Genomic DNA, 22,150 nt, shown 5'->3' on the forward strand with positions numbered 1-22,150 from the left:
TTATATACCACCTTTTATTGAATTGTTGCCCTTTGTAGATAATTGACGTTTGGCGAGATCGTTCTCAACAGAATCACTTCTAGCTATAGTACCAAAAGTTGTTAGAATCTTTTTGTGTAAAAGAGCTGTAATTGGCAACTCACCAAGAATAAGATATGCTCCAGCATTAGACGCCCTAGCAGGAAGGTTCTGCATTTGCTTTAAAGAGTTATTGTAAAACAATTCAGATTATGAATGACTTTAGAATTTCGATTCACGATTTCAATTTCAAATAGCAGATCTGAAAACTCATGTGACCATAGTTTCCATGAAACCTCTGGGTTAAGTCCATTTAAATCATGTAGACCTGTGCCAATCAAGACATAAGAAGTCTGTCTCGCAGTTCTAAGACGATGTCCAACAATAGTCCTATTTGCCTCTAATTCAAGAGAGTCTTTATCTATTCCTATATGTGTACAATTTTCAACACTTTAAAAAGCCTCTGTGACAATATGAAATTTGTCCATTGAATCCAGTTTTCACAATTTGAACACGAGTTAAAAACAATAATTTTAGTTTTTTCCTTGCTAATATTATATTCTTCTGTCTATGCATTATGTGTTGTATAATTTATCATAGTCTGTATTCGAAGCTCTTAAGGTTTATCGGATATTAGAAGCAGATCGTGTTGCACACATAGGCGTTCCAACATACACATTTCCAATTCTAAAACCTAGGCTCTCATTTTCAAGAATCTTAATAAGTGGATTAACGAAGTCTTTGTAAACATTGGTGACCAAACGCGCTCTTGCCGGACGCTTTGGAGTTCTGCGATAGTTTGCATTCCCAACGGACTGTCAACATCATATTCGTGTATTAATCATTCCGAATCAGCCAGCTTTGACCAGATATTCCACTTTGAAATATTCGTTTTAACTGACAACATGAGAAGCTGATGAGGCATCGACAAAGGTTGTATATAACAAATTTCCTAGTTCTTTGGCTTCTATGATCGACTTAGTAAGTGGGAGTGCTGCAAAGCTAAGAGTCACGTGCACTCCGGCTGTAAAGCCACGTTGTAGGCTACTTTGTACCTCCAGCAATTTGTGTTCTTCTAGATTGAGATGCACTGACTCCATCAAATTTACCATGATGGGGGAACCCGTAATTATTCTATAAGATTTTGGTAAGTGTAAAGGTTTACCATGTTCCTTGAACAGCACTTAGTGAAGCAATGCCTTCCTTAAAACACTGTTGAACACGTTTAAATTTAAATGTCTCATTTAACAGATAAGTTAGCATTGTCAGCGGTTTTATCGCCTCCATATCTGCTCTGCAGAAATTTTAAATTGCTTTCCAAGTTTTAATTTTTTATATACAGTTTCAAATGGTATTAATGTCAAATTCAATGCAATTTTCCTCTTAATTATCAGATGTCTCCTGGAACAGAATATGATCTAGCCCTACTTCTGTGCGATATTGCTCGTTTGTTTATTTTTCCGTTTGGGTTGATAATTCACTAAAGTAGTTTGTCCACGCTTTACGAATAAGATCCGTTGTATAATAGTGATAATCATCAACGATAACACAATCAATCATTTGTTTTCCACATTAGTTTACCATAAATATTAAACATTATTAATAAAACAGAATCTTTAATTAATTAGACAAAAGTGCAAAACATTGATGGTCATTGATATAACTGTGAAATGAATTCTATGTTATAAATTTCTGGTGTTGCAGATTGTACATTTTGAACAAAATTTAACGAGGGTGGAGTTGTTAGAGTAACAAATGCTGAAGTTGATGGTGATGTTTGTAATAGAATTAACGCAGTAGTTAATGCTCTCACTGTTCCGGATTCACGTACTAGTATGAGATGTTGTCGCTACCGTTCTTTATGTAAACGACGTCACTGCTGTTGTACTGCTGTTGTGACGTTACCTATTTCAGAGTTCCAAAACAAGAATCATTGCAATCAGACGTCTTTCTTACTTAATTTGTGTCCGATACAACCACTCTACGATACTCACCTTATTGAAATGAAGAACACATGCTACTGTCATAACGATTAATAATTCCAAAGAAGTAAGGGAATTGATGCCATTGATATCTGGACATGTTCAACTGCTGATTTTGTCCATCAAATATGGATTCGAACAATGAATTGAAAATAACTTTATCATTTTTAGTAGCCTGTGCCAGTATTTTCAAACTGAAATGTAACTGTTGATCCTGGGCAATAAATTGTGAAAATGAATGATAATAATATTTTAGATTTAGGATATTCAGAACAGATGAGTTTGTAAACGTTGTATCACCCATTATTTAATTATAGATTTCTGATGAGAGAAAATTTTGAATGAAAGCTAAATTAACAGGATGAAGTATGGTAAGACTATATGAATTATTCCGACACTGATCTACTTTCTTGGGTAAAAATAACATATCTGTTGAAACTGATGAGTATTCTAAAGTCGAAAGTTGCAATATTTTAAAATGTTATCAAAATTTTGGCAATCAAATGCTTAAGTGTTTGTTCTATATACCAAAACAGCATTATTTATTGAAAATAGGTTGAATATAGGGTTTAACTATATGTAATCGAAATATAAGTTCACAACATTTATGAACATTCTCTTTTGAATTAAATAACAAGGATGGTATACAATCAGGTGATGCAGATGATGTTGGAGGCAGACTTTCTGAACAATAAATATACTAGTTCCTGTGCATGATCGTGGTCTTTCAAGCAAAAAAGAATCCATAATATTGGTTATCATCAGATACATCTACGTATTTTGCTAAATCTAAAATCTCAGTAGCATGAGTACTGGTACTATTTATTGACGCTGGATGTTAAAACGTTTCATACAAAGACAATGGTACAGAAAAAAGGAAACATTTAACATATATATAAATTGGAATGCTGGCGTTTATACAACATATTTGCACTTGAACAATAGTGAGATATATCAGTATGAGTGAGATAAAAACCTTTGAAAAAATCATTAAGTATAGTTTGTATCTGAGAAATGGTATGTTTCGGAACATGTGGTGGAATAGGGAAAGTTGACAGTGTGCCTTTCAAAACCTCATGAACTCCTATTGTTATTTCTTTTAAATATTTGTTTATTTTTGAAATATCATTCATTTGTTTAATTAAAAGGAATGATAGTTGTGTACTAAAATTTTCAAAATGAGTGGTTGTTTCTTGAGTGACAAATTGTATAAATTCATGATTTTTTTTTTTTGCTGAAACAATCTTCCAATAAAGGCAACAGTAGTATACCGCTGTTCAAACGTCATAAATCGATTGAGAGAAAACAAATCCGGGTTACAAACTAAAACCGAGGGAAGCACAACAACTATAAGAGGAAAACAACGAAATAACAGAACACAGAAGTGTAACAAAAAACAAACAACAATGCAACATTCATAGAAACGAACAATTAAATAACAACTGCCATATTCCTGACTTGGTACAGGACAAACCGTTGATCTGTCTTGGACATAAAAGAAGAAAACAATTCATCATGATGAGACATGGAACCAATAAAATCAAACAGACCCCTTTTACTTTTACTTTGTATCTTTGATTCAATATGTAGATTTTCTTTAGAAACAAGTTTGTGAATGATATCAACAGTTTTGTTTATATATGGTGATATATGTGCCCTTACAGTAGATAGTTGGGATATCATTTGATTTAGAATATAACAATGTTAATGTACAATATCACATGAAGTGTATGGTTCACTTCCTTCTTTCGTGGGAATCGGAACTTGGAATGAGTGGTGCCAAAATTCTTGTCCAAAAATAATATTGGACCACTCCATAATTTATGCGCTGCACAATTTCTCTCGTTGGCTTTGTGAAAGCAGAACAACAATATTCAGATGAATGTGGCATACCTTAAAGCACATAAATAAAAACAAAGTAAGAATGTACAAGATAATGTGCACATGTCGAGATGGGGACAGCTAGTCTTTTATAGCACTTTAGACATATGAAACTCATAATTTTGACACCATTGCATATTGTAGAGGAAAACAAAGCGATAGAACTATACATGATCTAAGGTATGCCATAACAATGGAAAACACTATATATATATATATATATATATATATATATATATATATATATATATTACATCACATTCAAGAGCTATGGAGTGTGTTGGAGTTAATTCATATAACATATATATATATATATATATATATATATATACATGTACATATAAATAATTAATTATTTAAAAATAAGGAGATGTGGTATGATTGCAACTATTCACCAAAGTTCAAATGAAGTGGATGTAAGCAATTATAGGCTAGGCAACCGTACGACATTCAACAATGAGAAAAACCCATACCATATAGTCGGTTATAAAAGGCCCCGACATGAAAACCGTAAAGCAATTCAATAGAGAAAACTAACGGCATAATCTATAACCAAACAATTTACAAAAGACAATTATGACAGACATGAACCAACAACAACAACTGAAGTACAGGCTCCTGACTTGAGACGGGCACATAATGAATGTGGCGGGGTTAAACATGTTTGCTGGCGCCAAACCCTCCTCATAACCTGGGACAGAAGTGTAACTGTACAACATAAGAATAAACTATAAAAATCAGTTGAAAAGGGCTTAACTCATTAGATCGATACAAAACAGAAAAATAACTAACAAACACAAAGAGCAGACGTAGCAGGGAATTTATACATTCCCTCAACAAAAAACAAACAAAGTACAGATCTGAGAGTACTCGCAGTTACTGACAGCTAGTTCAAAGCCATTAACAACTAATAAAAAATTCATGCATCTAAGACTAAAATATCAATCAGTACACATCCAACACCCACTGGATTTATTGTAAAGACGTCATTAACAGTCAGAGAAAAACATGACCTTATGCAATGCCAAAATATAGGTATCGACAGACTGCAGAACCGTGAATGTGCATATATGTATAACATCAATGTTTAGTATGTTTTAATTTACTAATAAAAAAATCAATATTTACACATAAAAACAATATTCAAAGATCTAAGTACATTGTTGAAATGGTAACCTTTTAGAATTAGTTTATTTAAAGGATCGATAATGACGTGTTGTAAAAATATAACAACCTTTGACCTACTTTTTGAGATCTGACATGTCAAATTATGACCTTGTGCTGGTCAAATTGACAATGACCTATGACTGGTCGAAAAGACAATGACCCTTGATTGGTCAAAATTTAGATGACCACCGACTGGTCGAAATGATAGTTACCTTGATTTGTTGTGAGAAAAATAAACATTGACCTATGACTGATCCAATTGAGAATAGCCAATTACTAGTCCAAATGAAGATGACACAAGGCTGGTCGAAATAACCAATACCTGAGATTAGTCAAAATAACCATGGCCCATGACTTGTCCATATATACCGGTTCGGTATATATTTAAAATTATCGAAAATTTAGTAGACCGAACACGAAATGACTGTAGCTTATGTTCGATAGACATGAAAATTACCTATGACTGGTCGATATGTACTGATTATTTATACATGTTATATACTTTATATTCTAAGACAGTACAATTAAGACTAAGCTTTGAATAAAAAGGTTAATAAGAAATGATACAGATTGATTGCAAGAACAACAACAACAACAAAAAAACAATTCAACTTAATTCAGAATATGTCTTAGCATGATTTCATTGAGTTTTGAAATAAAGATTTTAAAAATGAATGGTTATAAAGAATGTATACTTAATGAACAAGTTGTATGACTATTAAAAGAATGCATGTTTGACAGGACGTTTACGTCATGTGCCCTTTTATGTCCTGGTTGCATAAAAATGTGTGATGAGTTCAGTAAAATGTCTGATGAGTTCAGTGAGAATATATTCCGCTGGTTCCCATATTTTCTCTGTATAACCATCCTATTTTTTTGGGGATGCCACAGATCTCATACGTATTGTTTTGAACATTGTCTCTTGCAATGCATTATCAGAAGCATCAGTATCTGTCACTTCGTCTGGAATGTTTACTTGTTGTTCTTCTTGTTGATATTATCGAGGTTGTAAAATGTTAGGTGGCATCATGTGTATTGGATCTAGACGAGGAACATCATCATATGGTGCACCAAGGTCTGGTCTATGGTCAGGAGGATGATATAGTTTAAGTCTTTTAGCATTTATCATGCATTTGCCCTCTTTGTTACTTCATCTTCTGAGTTTGTATGTGCGATGTGGGCCTTTATTTGCATTTTAAAAAGCACCATCAAATTTCCTATTTAGCTTGGAGGACAATCCTATAGGAACCTTTTGGGTATATAGTAAGACTTGATATTGCAATTCAAAGGTAGGCATTTCAATATTTTTGTCATAATGCAATTTTTATATTCATGTGCATGTTTATGGTTCCCAGTTGTATGGTGCTGGCTATCATTGTGGGGACGATTTCTAATTATCTAACACTAACATAACAAACAACAGCTATTCAGTTTGACGTTTTACTTGTTACTAGCAAAACAAAAGCTAAGGCTAAGGTTGTCTAACTAATTTTTATATGATGTACTTGATTTTAACTGATAGTAGGTTTGCGAATGAGACTTGTATCAAGTGGAATATTCATCGCCTTGCCAAAACCTAGATAGAAAGGACTGAACTCGGAAGAAGCTGAGGGAGTAATCTTACAAGCCATACGAATGCCTGGAAGAGGTTTGGGCCAGTTGAGCGGAATTTTCATCCACAAGAATGCGCATGCACTGAATTATAGTTTTATAATTGCGTTCTGCAACAGAATTAGTTTGTGGATTGTAGCTACTACTAAAGAGTGTTTGGAAAAAATATATTTTGTTGATTGCAGCAACTAGTAAAGTAAGTAAGCTTAAGTCAACTGGCAAAACCCAGACTTTGGTCTGTAACCGTAAAACGTTTAAACCCGCTGCATTTGTATGCATCTATTTTAAGTCAGGAGCCTGTTGTTCAGTGGTTGTCGTTTGTTGGTGTGGTTCATAAGTGTTTCTCGTTTCTCGTTTTGTATACAGATTATTTATGTTGTAATGTTATACAACTGTTTCGGGTTAGTGAGAAGATTGCAATTGGCGCCTGTTAAAACGTGTAAACCCGCTGCATTTGTATGCACCTGTCCTAAGTCAGGAGCCTGTTGTTCAGTGGTTGTCGTATGTTGATGTGGTTCATAAGTGTTTCTCGTTTCTCGTTTTTATATAGATTAGACCGTTGGTTTTCCTGTTTGAATTGTTTTACACTAGTCATTTGGGGCCCTTTATAGCTTGATGTTCGGTGTGAGTCAAGGCTCCGTGTTGAAGGCCGTACTTTGACTTATAATTGTTTACTTTTTACACATTGTGACTTGGATTGAGAGTTGTCCCATTGGCACTCATACCACATCTTCTTATTTATATAGACCGTTGGTTTTCCTGTTTGAATTGTTGTACACTAGTCATTTTGGGGCCCTTTATAGCTTGCTGCTCGGTGTGAGCTAAGGCTCCGTGTTGAAGGCCGTACTTTGACCTATAATTGTTTACTTCTTATACATTGTGACTTGGATGGAGAGTTGTCTCATTGGCACTCATACCACATCTTCTTATTTATATATGCAACTTCCAAATCTTGAAAAAATTTCTCTGTGTAATTTTTTAGATTTTCTTCTGCACTCACAGTTCGCACTGAAAAAGCTTGTCCATTTACTAAAAGAATCAACTATGATAAGGATAACATGGTAATATTCTTTTGTATTTGCCTGACATGACACTATCATATCCATGTGCTATCTGGAGAAGGTGTCTTGTATTTAGCATGATTGTGAGTGAAACTCTTCTAGCAAGTGCTGTATTTTTTTTTGGTTTTTTTTTCGCTCTTTGGCATAGATCACAGCCTCTGATATAGTCAGCAACAGCTTGATACATACCAGGAAAGTAATACTGTTGTTGCATTGCAAAATAAATCCTGTCAAACTCAAAATGACCTAGATTGTCGTATGAAACAAGCAGATTATTCCTATATTTTTGTGGTAGTGCCAACTGTTTTATAAAGCGGTCTTTGTGATTTTGTCCCTTAGAAAGTGGTTGAGAAAAAAGATACAGGACCCCATCTTATAGGCAATATTGTTGGAGTAAAATAGTTAATTTACAAAAAGTAAAATTACAAAAATACCGAACTCCAAGAAAAATTTAAAACGGAAAGTCCCTTAACAAATGGCAAAATCAAAAGCTCAAATACATCAAACAAATGGAAAACCTGACTTGGTACAGGCATTTCCTTATGTAGAAAATGGCGGATTAAACATGGTGTTATAGCTAGCTAAACCTCTCACTTGTATGACAGTCGCATAAATTCTATTATATTGACAACAATGTGTGAACAAACAGACATAATAGGTAAAAATGTTCAAAGACTATTCATTAGAAAACATTGCGTTACGCAAGTTGCCATTTCCTGGCATGAGATCCATATCGTTCCAAAATTGCTTGGACGTTTCTGTTATACATCGTTCCGAACTTAAGTTTTTGAAAAGTCAAATCCATGAATGTAGAATCACACACAGAAAGGATATTACAAAATTGCAGGATCAACTAACAGAGTTCGAGCGTGAAAGCAATTTGAAGACTCAATTCAACATCCAAGAACTATTCATGAACATTTAGACAAAATTTCTAAACTTGAATTCAAACTTAGTGAAAGTGAAAAGTGTTCAATTAATAACAGTTGCTAACAAGCAAACTCAGTCATAGATCATAGAACAAGAAGAAAAACACAACAACAAAAAGGACAAACTTGTTTGGCATAGCGATGAACTTTTTAAAACAATCCAGATCCTATAGGCTGAAAGTAGTTGATTAAAAATTAATTCAACCACAGAATAATGGTCAATCAACAAAAATCAACATACATTTTTGAGAGAACAGACATTATCTTACAAGATAGTTTTATTTGACCCACTATTAAAGCCCCGACTTGACAAATGTAAAACAATTCAAACGAAGAAACTAAAGCCCTGATGTATGTACAAAACACTTTAAAAGAAACACTAGGTATAGGCAAGCGGGGTTAAACATGTTTGCAGGCGCAAAACACTCCTCTTTCCGGGGACAGTGGTGTTACAACACAGCATACAAAAATCATTTGAAAAGGCTTTACTCATTAGATCGACACAAACCACACTAAAACACGACAGACAACAATAGAATTAACACACATAGTACCGATTTGAGAGTACTTGCAGTTACTGAAAGCTAGTTCCAAGTCAATAACAACTAATAAAAAAACATATATTCAAGATTATTGTCTGTTTTTCTTTCACTTAGTACTTTTATGATTGTTTTTATTGTCTCCGTGGTATTTGCTCGGGTTTGTTTGTTTTAATTTTTTTTTTTTATGCTTTCACAAACTTTCGAGCATTCTATGTAAAATGTTAAACAAACCCCTTCGAAGGCTAATAACGATCAACTTTGATGAACTATTCATGTTAGATTTTCAATCTTGTTATTAATGACTGAAGAATACATGCTTTTCACCTAAACGTAACCAATTTTGATAATGTTGCCTTGACTAAACTATATAGTTGGACAAACCTATTATTTAAAAGTTCTACGTCATCCAGAAAAAAAAACAGAACTTTAATTCTTCCTGGTTATATCGTTGAAATTGTAAATTGTGGTATTTTACTTGGCGTGTTTGTCCTTCTCTATCCCTTTATGGACTCCTTGAGTTTGAAATGGCTGGTCTGATTAGTAATTTTGTTTTAGTTAATAGAACAAGATATAGTTTATGAAATTAGATCGTCCTAGGTAGAGTAGACAATTATTTTACGTTGAATACCAATGAAAACTGCACAAGAACAATTTTAAGATCTGAAGAAAAAAAATCTCATATCAACAATACAACAGTATTTTTTTACTTTAACTACCTTCAGTTCAATACTCCAGCAGGCGACCATATTGACGTTATCCTTGTTTTAGTATTTCTCCTGTAATCAGTATGTCGTCAATTACACGGCTTACTTTCATTTGAATAGCAAGAAACTAGGTATAGTTAACCTTTGACGTTCTTGCTTTTGGGGTTCTAATTCATGCGAGTCATAACATCTCTAATTTTGTTTAAAGATCTCACGTTTTGAACGAAATTGGCGCATTTGAACACAAAGCTCCTCATTGTCATCATCTTTTAATTATCCTTTTTCCATCAGGAGTAACATTCTGATTAAAAAAAATATTTCACATAAAAGTGGTGAAAACCATTTCATAGTAAAGGTATCGACGGATAAAAGTCAATAAAAACATTACTCCATACACAATTTCTATATCAATATTAGAATTGTCAGTTATTTAATTCAAAAAGTTTCTGATACGTCTTTAATCAAAAACAAGCAGATAGGACGTACATATTCATGCTGCTTTTATCTGACAACAACCAAGTCTTCCACCTGCATTTCCAGTTTTCAAACTTCCTGCATCTCCCCCTCTTCCTAAATCATCAACACCAGCATGAATCTACAAATTTATACTTTAGATATTACAACAAAGAAAATCAGCAACCTATCAACATATATTATGCAAATAGTTTTTTCTTTGCATTAAGCACAATTCATATCTGATACACACTTTGATTTGATTTCGTTTTGTCCGCCACATCCCGAGGTAATTCAATACGTGGTATAGAAATAGGAGCCAATTTCTCCGAAAGATTTGTATTAATCATACAAGAATTGTACGTTTGGCTGTGTTGTATTTTATGTATAATTACACCTTATATAAGAATGCCGGATTTTGATTGGTTGGTAGCAAGTGTGCTTTTCGTATATTCTAACCTTTTTTCCTCATTTCAAACGAATTTGCCTGTTTTTCACCACTACCGGTGAATATGCCTAAAATTCCCCTCTATGCCGTGGTATTTGCCATTTTGGATATTCCTTTTTTACCCTCGCGGGCCTCTTCCCGCCAAAATTATTCGGAACCTTTCCCGCAGTTATCCCGATTATCAAGACAACTATCCTGGTTCCCGGTACTACGTTCCAGGTATTAGCTAAAAGCCATACGCTGTCACGAGGTATATGTGTAACATACTGAATATTGCGACCGGGAACCAGTCTACAAGACAACATGATTAAGCAATATTGATTGATAGAGGTAATCCGAAACCTGTAAACAAAACTGCCAAACTCCGAAACAGTGGTGACATCTGGCTACGCTTCTTTAAAGAGAAAGGGAAGTATGACCCGAACGATAACGGGAATGGAGTTTGCAAAAATGCCAGACAACACGACTGCACGGCACCAATCTCGTGATCGTATACTAGTATTGAAGAATGCGTTGTGTATATAAAGTGGAAAAAGACGTCTATACAAATGAACGATTTAATGATGGAATGACAATGACGTTTACACATAGATACCATGACGTTACATAAAGACAGCGATAACGCGTATATGTACGTGTTTAATTCCCGCGGTACTATGATAGTCTCTACTTATTCTCAAAATTATGCATCAACATGTTTACAGCTTACTAGTAAAAAAAATGTCCTTTCACCTGTACATAAAGTTTCAATCAAAATCTATTCGGTGTAATTAAACAGATATATCATGTTATGGAGGGGTATTTGCGAAAAATACCAGTCTTGGGACCAAATTTACCTCACCTAGCGGCTCGGGAAATTTCACAGTCCCTTGACTGGTATTTTTCGCAAATACCCCTCCATAACATGATATATCTGTTCATTATTTTTCAACTTTTCATACTTATTACACCATGAAATGGGTTTCATTGAGTTAAGCCATTTCAAATGATATTTCATAGTGTGTCTTTCTATGTTGTGATGTTACACTGTTGTTTCGGGTAGGGTGAAGGTTGGCGCCTGTTAAAACGTTTAAACCCGCTGCATTTGTTTGCACCTATCCTAAGTCAGGAACCTGATGTCAGTGGTTGTCGTTTGGTGATATGGTTCATAACTGTTTCTCGTTTCTCGTCTTTTATATAGATTAGACCGTTGGTTTTCCTGTTTGAATGGTTTTACACTAATCATTTTTGGGGCCTTTTATAGCTTGCTGTTCGGTGTGAGCCAAGGCTCCGTGTTGAAGGCCGTACTTTGACCTATAATGGTTTACTTTTATAAATTGTGACTTGGATGGAGAGTTGTCTCATTGGCACTCATACCACATCTTCTTATATCTATTCAAGAAATCATACAACATCTACTTTTTTTTATATAATACATGTATCAACTTCATAGTTGTTACAACAATCACAAATGAAAAAAAGACCAATACAATAAAATACATCATTTGAATAATCATATGATGCAGTTTTGCAAAAATTATACCTGATTTATTTGGAAATTTCGCATCAAAAGACACATTAAATCAAAATGCATGTATTTGTATCTGATATTTATATGTAAATATGATTATAATATCCCAGTTTTTGTAAAGAAAGTCTTTTTAATACTTTTTTGGGAACCAAAAAATATCTAAATGAAAACTACTGGTTTGAGCTTCATGTATCTTACTTGTTGCAATTTCATTACAAATAAGTAATCATGTTGTTATAACATAAAAATATTCATATGAAACTGTGATATATTGAATTTTTGAAAGATTTACTGGTTCCTTAAAGTTCTCTGCAATTTCATATAGAAATACTCATAAAAAAAACATCTACACCGTAAAATTCAGAAAGTGAAATCCCGTTCGCAATTAGATTTCTACAGGTACATTCAAACTTTAAAACCAAATGTTTACATTTATTAAAGAATTAGGTAAAGATTTTAAGTAATGAAATCCCTCACTTCATAATTTATCAGTTATAAAAGATTACGTTCATTGAAATCCAATTCATAACAAATGAGCTGGTTAATATACACATGCACCGTAAGTTGGGACCAAATGGACATCACAGTTTTAAAAAAAGGAAAACTAAAAATTTGGGAACGGAAAATTATATTCTTAGTATTGAGTTTCCTTTGTGAAACAGAAATATCCAAATCAAGAAAAAAAAAACATTTTCGGCTCTTCAATTTGGATTGTCTTGCCCCACGATCAACAGTAAATGTGGATATATTTTAGAGGGTCTTTAATTCATCTTTGCCTAAAACATGCGATATGGATTGTACTCATTGTTGAAGGCCGTACGGTGACCTATACATGTTAATTTCTGTGGTATTTGGTCTCTTGTGGATAGTTGTCTCATTCGAAACCATACCACATCTTCTTAATATGTTTATAAAATATTTCGGAGATTGTTTTAAAATTGGCCAAGCAGAATCAAAGATTGCTCATTTTGGCCATGATTTTAGTTTAATATAGACCAAATTAGTGGGCCACACTCCATATATCAGTTACAGTTGGCCAAGAAGATTCAGACAAGAAGATTATTTCCATAGGTTTTAAATGGAAAATATGTACCAACAACGCCGCTACGTATTTCGCCTTGAAGTTTCAAAGGAGCAGTTTTTGAAAATTGACACATCAGAATCAAAAGATTGCCTCTGGCGGAAATTTTTTTCATCATATCGAAAACAAAAGGGGGTCGTTTGTAAATAACAATTCATACATCATTCCTGCAAAGTTAATTTAAATAAGACATATGTTGTCATAAAATAAGATAAAAATGTGAAAAGACGACGGACGACGACGACAGACTAACTGATGGTAATAGGCAATGGTTCACGTGACTCTTAAGGCTGGATGAACAAAATGGTTAAAGTAACTGTTTCAAATGTAAATGATAAAAAAATAATTCTTACCACTATAGCTCTGTTCAGAATTGACCTGTCTGATGTTCCTTCTAAACTTATCCAGTAATCAACAATATTAATATCAGCTACTCCAAACATGTTGGCCTCGACATTTCCAAGATCTCCAACATGACGGATAGCATCGTACGGTGCTCCATGATTATTATTAAATGGGTTAAAATGACCCCCTGCACTGGTACAATCTACAAATTACATAAATCCTGTGAATATTGTTTAAAATAGACTGATAGATCATAAAATAAGCAAACACAGATATGGAAATTTGAACCAGAAATTTAAAACACTTGACACATCATAAGAATGATTATTAAACATAAATATCAGAAGATACGAAGGGGCACTGACAAATCATTAAGCGAAGAAAGAACGAAAGAAAGACAATTTGGCAAAAATACGACAAAACCAATTAAATTCAACCAAACACTTGACACAGAACTAAAGATTGACCAAGACGAATATCGCTTGGTTGCTAATTCTAAAGTCGATTCCAAATGTTTACATTGGGAGAAGAAAAATAAAGTCTAGATCACTATGAACATCATCGACCATCTTTTGTTTCTATATAAGATTTTTTTTCTCATTTAAATGATCATTAACAAATTAAGCTTTAACTAGGACCCGACGTCATGACACATTTAGAATTGGTATATAGAAATTGATAATGATTTGTTTAATGAGATACGAAGGATCCAATGTAATTAATCTGAAACTCCGCAAACAGGAAGTCGCAAGTCCATTCCTCGACATTACCTCTGTGGTTGGATTCGTGTTGCACATTTTCTACTTAAAAGAATCCAACAGTTTCGTACGACAAATGGGCGTATGTGCATTTTCCCTTGATGATTTTCGACGAAAGTGATTTTCCAATTATGCATTTTTCATTTGTTTGTTGCACCTGCATTTGATGTATATTTATGTACAAAATCTTTTTTTTTTCATTTACGAATTTCTTGAATAGAGGGTTGTTTGTGTATATGAATTTTCACTAAATACGACTTATCACCTGTTATGTTACATGACATGCTCGACACATCTAGTAGTATTAGCGAAGAGGAAACCCGTTTGCGAAGTTGCTAGTGCAGCGGCTACAAGCATATTTCAGAAGAATTGTGCACATCCTGCTACAAGCATGAAATTTGGCATAATCCTTCCTCAAGCATTACTCTTTTAATTCAGATATAAAGGCAATTGAAAAAAAATGTCTCACTTTCGGTAAAATCCAAAATGGCGGACGTTATACTTAAACCAGCCCAATATCGAAGGCTGGTATGTGAAAAGGTGTTATAATCATGCAACTATCATTATATTCGGCACAAACCTTTGTTATGTGCTACTTTTGAATACATTATAAAGATTATATATCTTTAGAAATCCTACTTCTGGTAAAATCCAATATGGCGGAAATTGTACTTAAATAAGCGTATGTTTTAGGGAGGGTAATTGAAATGTGTTTTAATGGATTGTTACTATCATTATATTGTGCAGGAACCTTTCTTTAGTGCTTCTCATGAATACAATATATAGGAAATATGTCTGTCAAACCCATACTTCCGGTAATATCCAATATGGTGGACATAGAAATATCAATGTCTAATTTTAATATTCAACTTTTTTCAAAATGTAAAAAAGTGTTTTTTGTGCCGGTCATTAAACTTTTGGCTTTAAGTTATCCTCAAACCACTAATTAATTTTTATGTTTAAAATGTTTTTATACAAAGTTAACACTTCTGGTAAAAAACAATATGGCGTAAATTTCAAACATGAGTACTCAATCTGTATCCTTGATGTAGAGTTTTGTATACTTCTACTTCTACTTTGTAGTGACCACCTTCAACACGTTGAAGTTATGTCAATTGTACAGTGAAAATCTAGCAATTTTATAATTTTAACAAAATTGATGATAACAATTTTACATAGTGCATGTAGTGGTAGTGCATATTTTTATTTTGTTGACTTTTAATATTAAGATAAAACTATTTACACTTGATGAATTTACTGACTGTAGATATACGTTGAGATAGATGCTTTGAACGACTCTATAGAGTCGCTCCTTACAGTACTCAGAGGAAGGCTGTTCCAGTTTTTAATTGTTTAGGAAAAATGATTGTTGGCGTATTTGTGTTCTGCAGGATGGAATTTGATATGAGAGTGTGTACATGTTCCGGAACTGTTTGAACGGTTTAATTAGTGTGTCTGTTTTTGTGATTGCGATGAAATGATATGAGATTTTATAGAAGATGACAAGGCGTGCATCTGTTGTTCTGTGTGCAAGGTGTTTCTGGTGTAGATTGATTAAAAAAAATAAAGTCACTAAAGTATTAGAACATTTTTTTAAATTACTAATATATAGCCGCAAATACATGTCTATTCACAATAACCATAACAAGCACTTAAAGCAGTGCAAGGGAGACCCGACTTTCCACGTTTACAACGACCGTAGCATCCTTTCTTACATCCTTAATGTACAAGCTCCTTACAAGATGATGAGGCCTCAGAAAAAGCTGTCTAAAAGGTTTCCCATTGATCATCTTTGTCCCTTCGCCATCTGTAAGTACATGGACTAGGTAGCATAGGAACCAATTCAAAGATTGCGTGGGAGACATGGATGGCATTTGTAGATGTGACTTTAACATTCAGAATGATGATTGATCAGCCTACATCACCAGATATGGATTTGATAATGTCATTGAAATACGTGGTTATGATGCACGATCAATCAAACTCATTAGATGGGGTTAACGAAGCAAGAAAACAACTGTTACATGTAGCGCAATTGAGAAGACTAATTGAGGCTATTCCCCCGACTCAGTCTAGTCTTTTCCATCATGTAAAACGTGCAATATACTAAGGCGGGTGTGTATGGGGAACGAGCTTGGAATTGGTTCCTATGCCACCTAGTCTAGGCGCTTATGGATGGCGAAGAGACAAAGATGATCAATGGGAACCCTCTTTGATAGCTCTTTCTGATGCCTCGTCATCTTGTCAGGAGCTTGTACATTATGGATGTAAGAAAGGATGCCGCGGTCGTTGTAGATGTTTAAAATCGGGTCTCCCGTGCACTGGTTTATGTGCTTGTGGTTATGATCGTGAAAAGACATGTATTTGCGGCAATGTATTAGTAATTCTAAAGATGTTTTAGGTCTTTAGCGACTTTTTTATTTTTTTTAATCAATCTATCCAAAACTCTACATCGAGAATACAGATTGAGTAGTACTCATCTTTGAAATTTACGCCATATTGTTTTTACCGGAAGTGTTAACTTTGTATTCAAACATTTAAAACATAATAGTGAATTAGTGGTTTGAGGAGAACTTAATAAAACTTTAATGACTGGCACAAAAGACACTTTTTTATTAATTTTGAAAAAAAAATGATTAATAAAATTAAACATTGATATTTCTATGTCCGCTATATTGAATATTACCGGAAGTAGGGGTTTTGAAGACATATATCCTATAAAGTATTCATGAGAAGCACAAAAGAAACGGTTTCTGCACAATATAATGATAGTAGCAATATATTAAAACACATTTCAATTACCCTCCCTAAAAAATACGCTTTTTAGTACAATGTCCGCAATATTGGATTTTACCGCAAGTAGGGTTTTTAAAGTCATATAATCTCTATGATGTATTCAAAAGTAGCACAGAACAAAGGTTTGTGCGGAATATAAGGATAGTAGCATGATAATAACACCCTTTCCCGTACCAGCCTTCGATATTGGGCTGATTTAAGTATAATGTCCGCCATATTGGATTTTACTGGAAGTGGTGCATTTTTTCAGATTGTCTCCCTATCTGAAATCAACGAGTAATACTAGAGGAAGCATAATGTCAAGTTTCATGCTTGTAGCAAGATGTGAACAATTTTTCACGAAGCCGCCGTACTATACAGACTTTCGAAACACCTGCGATTACCTCGGTGGTGGGGTTCGTGTTGCTCAGTTTTCTATGCAGTGTTTTTTAGACTGTTGTTTATCTCTCGTTGTGTTTCGGGGTTTTATGTTTGCAGTAGTATTGTCGGTCTCTATCGTCGATTAATGAAGTTCAAAGGTCTCTTTATGCCTTTTTGGTAGCTTCACATGTTGTTTATACAACTTTTTATTGATAATGTGCTATATAAAAATAATATGATGTGGTATGATTGCCAATGAGACATATCTCCACCAGAGACCAAATAACGTAGAACCTAACATTTATATGTCACCGCAAGGCCTCCAACATTGAGCAAAACCCATATCGTATAGTAAGCTATGAAAGGCCCCGTAAGGTGTCTTTGTTGTATTGTGTTGTTTAATTGATGTTTCATTCAATCTCCTTTATTCAGAACATTTGAGATAAAACTGATTTTGTCTGTTTTTCTTCGAGAGAAAAAAAGCTTGTGATACTTACTTTGTCTAACATTTCCCTTTGCATGGACATGAAAACCATGTAATCCTGGACTTAGCTCATAAATCCTTCCCCTTATCCACACTTTTTGGCTTCCATACTAAACATTTCAGATAAACAAGGTTAAATTCAGCATGAACCTTTCAAATCATTTGCCGAGTTCATTATTCGTTCAATTTGCTAATATTAATCATTATCGGCAATTTGTACATTTTCCCTTTGATCTTTCTGCCTAATATTTTTAAGATCATGAACAGGGTTGCGTTCAATATCGTAGCGGTTACATAGGGCTACGTAGATTTATGACTATTGAACGTGTAGCTAGCCTAGCTGCTACATAGATATTGATAGCAGCTAGGCTAGCTACTCGTTCAGTAGACAAAAATCTACGTAGCACTACGTAGCCGCTACGATATTGAACGCAACCCAGACTTGATATTCGAAAATATTAGGCAATGACGTCATGTATCAGTGCAGGAATGTCACGTGCTCAAGTCCATCAGCGTCATTTTATCAATGAAATGCACGCGACTTCATTCATCAACCGACCAACTGTCCCAACGTTTTGTACGCGTAAAAGTAGTTTTACAAACTTTTTCATTTTTCTTCATATTCTCAACCAAAAAAAAAACATACAGTTAAGACAAATTGCCGATAAAAAGAATAATGGCATTTAATTTTTTTATACTGACTTCATCACTCGAATAGCAGCTCGCACTAGCGTGCCCGCTTGATATTCTCGCGGCTGATAAGGTCAGTATCAAAAACAAAAATGCCATTATTCTATATGTAATATGCTTAGTAACTTACAGTACAGAATACCCCCCAGTTTTGGTGTGGTTCATATTGCTTAGTCGTCAGTTTTCTATGTTGTGTTTTGTGCACTGTTGTGTGTGTTTTTGTCGTTTTTCTTTTTTGCCATGACATTGTCAGTTGTTTTCGACTTATGAATTTGAATATCCCTATAGTATCTTTTAACGCGCTCATTTATATTTTGCATATCAAGCGGACCGTAGATTTTCTTGAATACGATTTTTGTTTTAGACTGAATGGTTACAAATTATAAAAAAAAAGTTTTCAAGACATTGAAAAAAATACATTTAAATCTTTTGAAGCGTTTTGTTAGCAAAAATACTGAAACATAAATATCATTAACAGAAATTTCTCATTCACAGTGAAAGGAAACCTCGTTGTTTAGTTTGAATATAACAAAGAACTATATCTCTTTAGTCCAATAGGAAGTATATGGACCGTTCAGTGATCTCTCAAAAACAGTTTCGATATATCCTTCGCCTTGGTCGGTACACTTTTCGGGTATGAAGATTGTACTTTTAGGCCCAGAAAGATTTTGGAATAGAGAGATAATGATTCGCAACACATGTTCAATGTTTCTCATCAACTGCATGACAATTTGTGACGTTTTATTTTTGTATTTTTATTTTTACTTCCATATATTTTACATTGGTTTGTATATGATACGTGTTGATAAAATGAACAACCCATGTACGTGTACCATTCTTTAAAAAAAGGTGTCGCTGCGCAAAACACATTCAAACTAATGAAATTTCATTATTTTTTCAAGTTTAACTTCCATGAATAATTATTAGAAGAGACAAACACCGTAACGGTTCCATCTGGCAAATATGTTCGATAACATAATAAAACGCTTTATTTTGCTGTTATCAATTTTCTTTTTTTGTCAAATGTTCTTATCGGATGCTCTTAGACAAAAATTTCACTTACAGTTAACCAACTTATATTAAAACGGTCATACATATTGTTCTCCTCTGAAAAATAATACAACTGATCGATGCATAAACACAATGGCAAAATAAAAGATAAAATGATAGCCTTTTTATATCGTTTTATGTAAACGCTTTGCGAAGGTTAACATCAAAGAAAATCACTGATGTCTAGACGATCGTTGTCCAAAAGACTTGCGTTTTGTTACACGCAACATTATTTTTCATTATGTTATTTTTCTAATAATTCCTAGCACTTTTAGAGTACGTCATGATATAACACTATATACATATGTATTTTCTTCTTACTTTCTGGTACAGGTTTAGCTGACCATATACACTGTTCTTGCTAGTCGGGTCGTATAAATTACAGGAAGCTGTCATATAACCATGATCTATTCAGGAAAAGAACATTGATGCAATTAACTTGTATTCTCAGTAAAATTCATAAATGAAAATGTTAAAAAAATACTTTTGTACAATGATGAATATTTTCTAGTCTTAGCTTTATCTTCTTTTACATAGCTAAAGCGTAAGCGTAAAAATATGGCTTGCAGTTTTATAAAAAACAAAGTAGATGTGGTACGATTGCCAAAAAAACAATAATCCACCAGAGCTCAAATGACGTGGATATATATATATATATAAGATCACTACGAATTCTACAGATACGAATAATAAACTATATCAATAATTTAAGATTGTGGCAATTTAGTATATTTTTTATCAAAAAAAGTTATTTATTCTGTAGGACGTTAACATTTTAGTAACAATATTCCTATTTTTCATGCATACTTTACTTTTTACCAAATATAGTACATGTAATTTGGTATATACAGAATGTATCAAACAAATGTGTTTGGTGCGGGAGACGTACATCATAATATAAACATTTGAATCATTAATTTACATATAAAACGATTGTCATATTTTATAAAAATCCTATTTGTCTACTCTAGAATAAAAACCAGGAAAAAATGATTATTAAAAGTCAGAAAGACTGGAATGAATTTCGTTTTGAAAGTGCTAAAAAAATAAACTTTAATTCATACATATAAATGAACTTTTAACTGACTACTTAACAAACTTTAGGTGAAGTAATATATTTTTTTCTGTTCAAATAAATGACATTGTATCAAAAGTCTTCGACGAATTATGTATAATAGCTGACTGGAATTAATTTTTGTTGACAAACTATGTATTAGGTTTTAAATCTTAAACTGCAAACATTTTTTAAAAAATGCACTATTCCTAAAACCTTTGTAATTGACAAATGTAGTACTTGCTTGGTTCAACACAATATATGAATTTAATTTATCTGTATGATTGTTCCTATCTGGAAGTAAAAGCCATGCTAAAGAGATGCGTCTGTTTGGCTATGCGGGTGTGTAAATACACATTGCCAGTCACTTTTGGTCGGAATGGGGGTGTTAAATTCAATGCCCCGTGAAGGGAGGGTACCATGCCCTCTGCATGTAACGAAAGATTGCAACAACTCTTGGGTGGTTAGTAGATGGTCTGTTTCAAGGAAGAAATCATTTCCCTATCTTGCATACCTTCTTTGAACAGTAGCAGTTAATATTTCCTTCCTTTTATATAAGCCGACTTTGCAGAAACTACATATTGTATTTATCGGATATTTGGTCTTGTCCTCTATTTGCATGAAATATTTGCTACTGTACGTTAAGCAAACAACTAGCAATCATTTAATATTTTTCTCTCTTTTCATATATTGAAAAAGCCATATGATATTCCCTCTCTCTATATATAAGGCATATTAGTATACCACTGATAAATACCATTGTAATACCAATGTTTCTTGAAGTCTATTGATGATTGTCTCCATAGATCGTCCACAAATTTTGCATTTGAAGGAATCTAATTATGACATCAGTTGGATAACATATGTGTTTTGTATTGCTCTTGAATAAGACGATTAAGCTTCATTTAGATACATACTGCTAAATATGTCATTTTTTCATAATTAAAAGACTCTTCGTCTTATAATATATATCGACATTTTGTGACCTAATATCATTTTTAATTTCAAGTACAAAATCAAAGCTAATAAATTAACTATAAAGTGTTACTTTCCTTTACCAGCACCAGGTCGATACCACTGTTCGTGGACTATTAGTCCCCAATGGTATCATCAGCTCAGTAGTCAGTGCTTCGGTACTGGCATGATTTATAACATACCTTTATTTAATTCTTCGTTGATGAATCAAGAAATAATTATGCAAAATAAACTACATCAGGCAAAGTTGA

General features: G+C 33.5%; 1 protein-coding gene across 1 annotated transcript in view; it reads right to left on the reverse strand.

Annotated features, from left to right (window-relative positions):
- Positions 1-10,150: 10,150 nt before the first annotated feature.
- LOC127725563 (superoxide dismutase [Cu-Zn]-like) overlaps positions 10,151-22,150 on the reverse strand; it is a 28,311-nt gene continuing 16,311 nt past the window's right edge. Inside the window, exons 2-5 of the mRNA XM_052232623.1 lie at positions 20,192-20,277; positions 18,144-18,240; positions 13,741-13,934; positions 10,151-10,490 (exon numbers count right to left, since the gene is read on the reverse strand). Of these exons, the coding sequence (XP_052088583.1) occupies positions 10,386-10,490; positions 13,741-13,934; positions 18,144-18,240; positions 20,192-20,277 (482 nt within the window). The 3' untranslated portion in view covers positions 10,151-10,385. The remainder of the gene's footprint in view (positions 10,491-13,740; positions 13,935-18,143; positions 18,241-20,191; positions 20,278-22,150) is intronic.

The sequence above is a fragment of the Mytilus californianus genome, unplaced genomic scaffold (assembly GCF_021869535.1).
Source record: "Mytilus californianus isolate M0D057914Y unplaced genomic scaffold, xbMytCali1.0.p SCAF_15, whole genome shotgun sequence".
NCBI classification, from domain to species: Eukaryota; Metazoa; Mollusca; class Bivalvia; order Mytilida; family Mytilidae; genus Mytilus; species Mytilus californianus.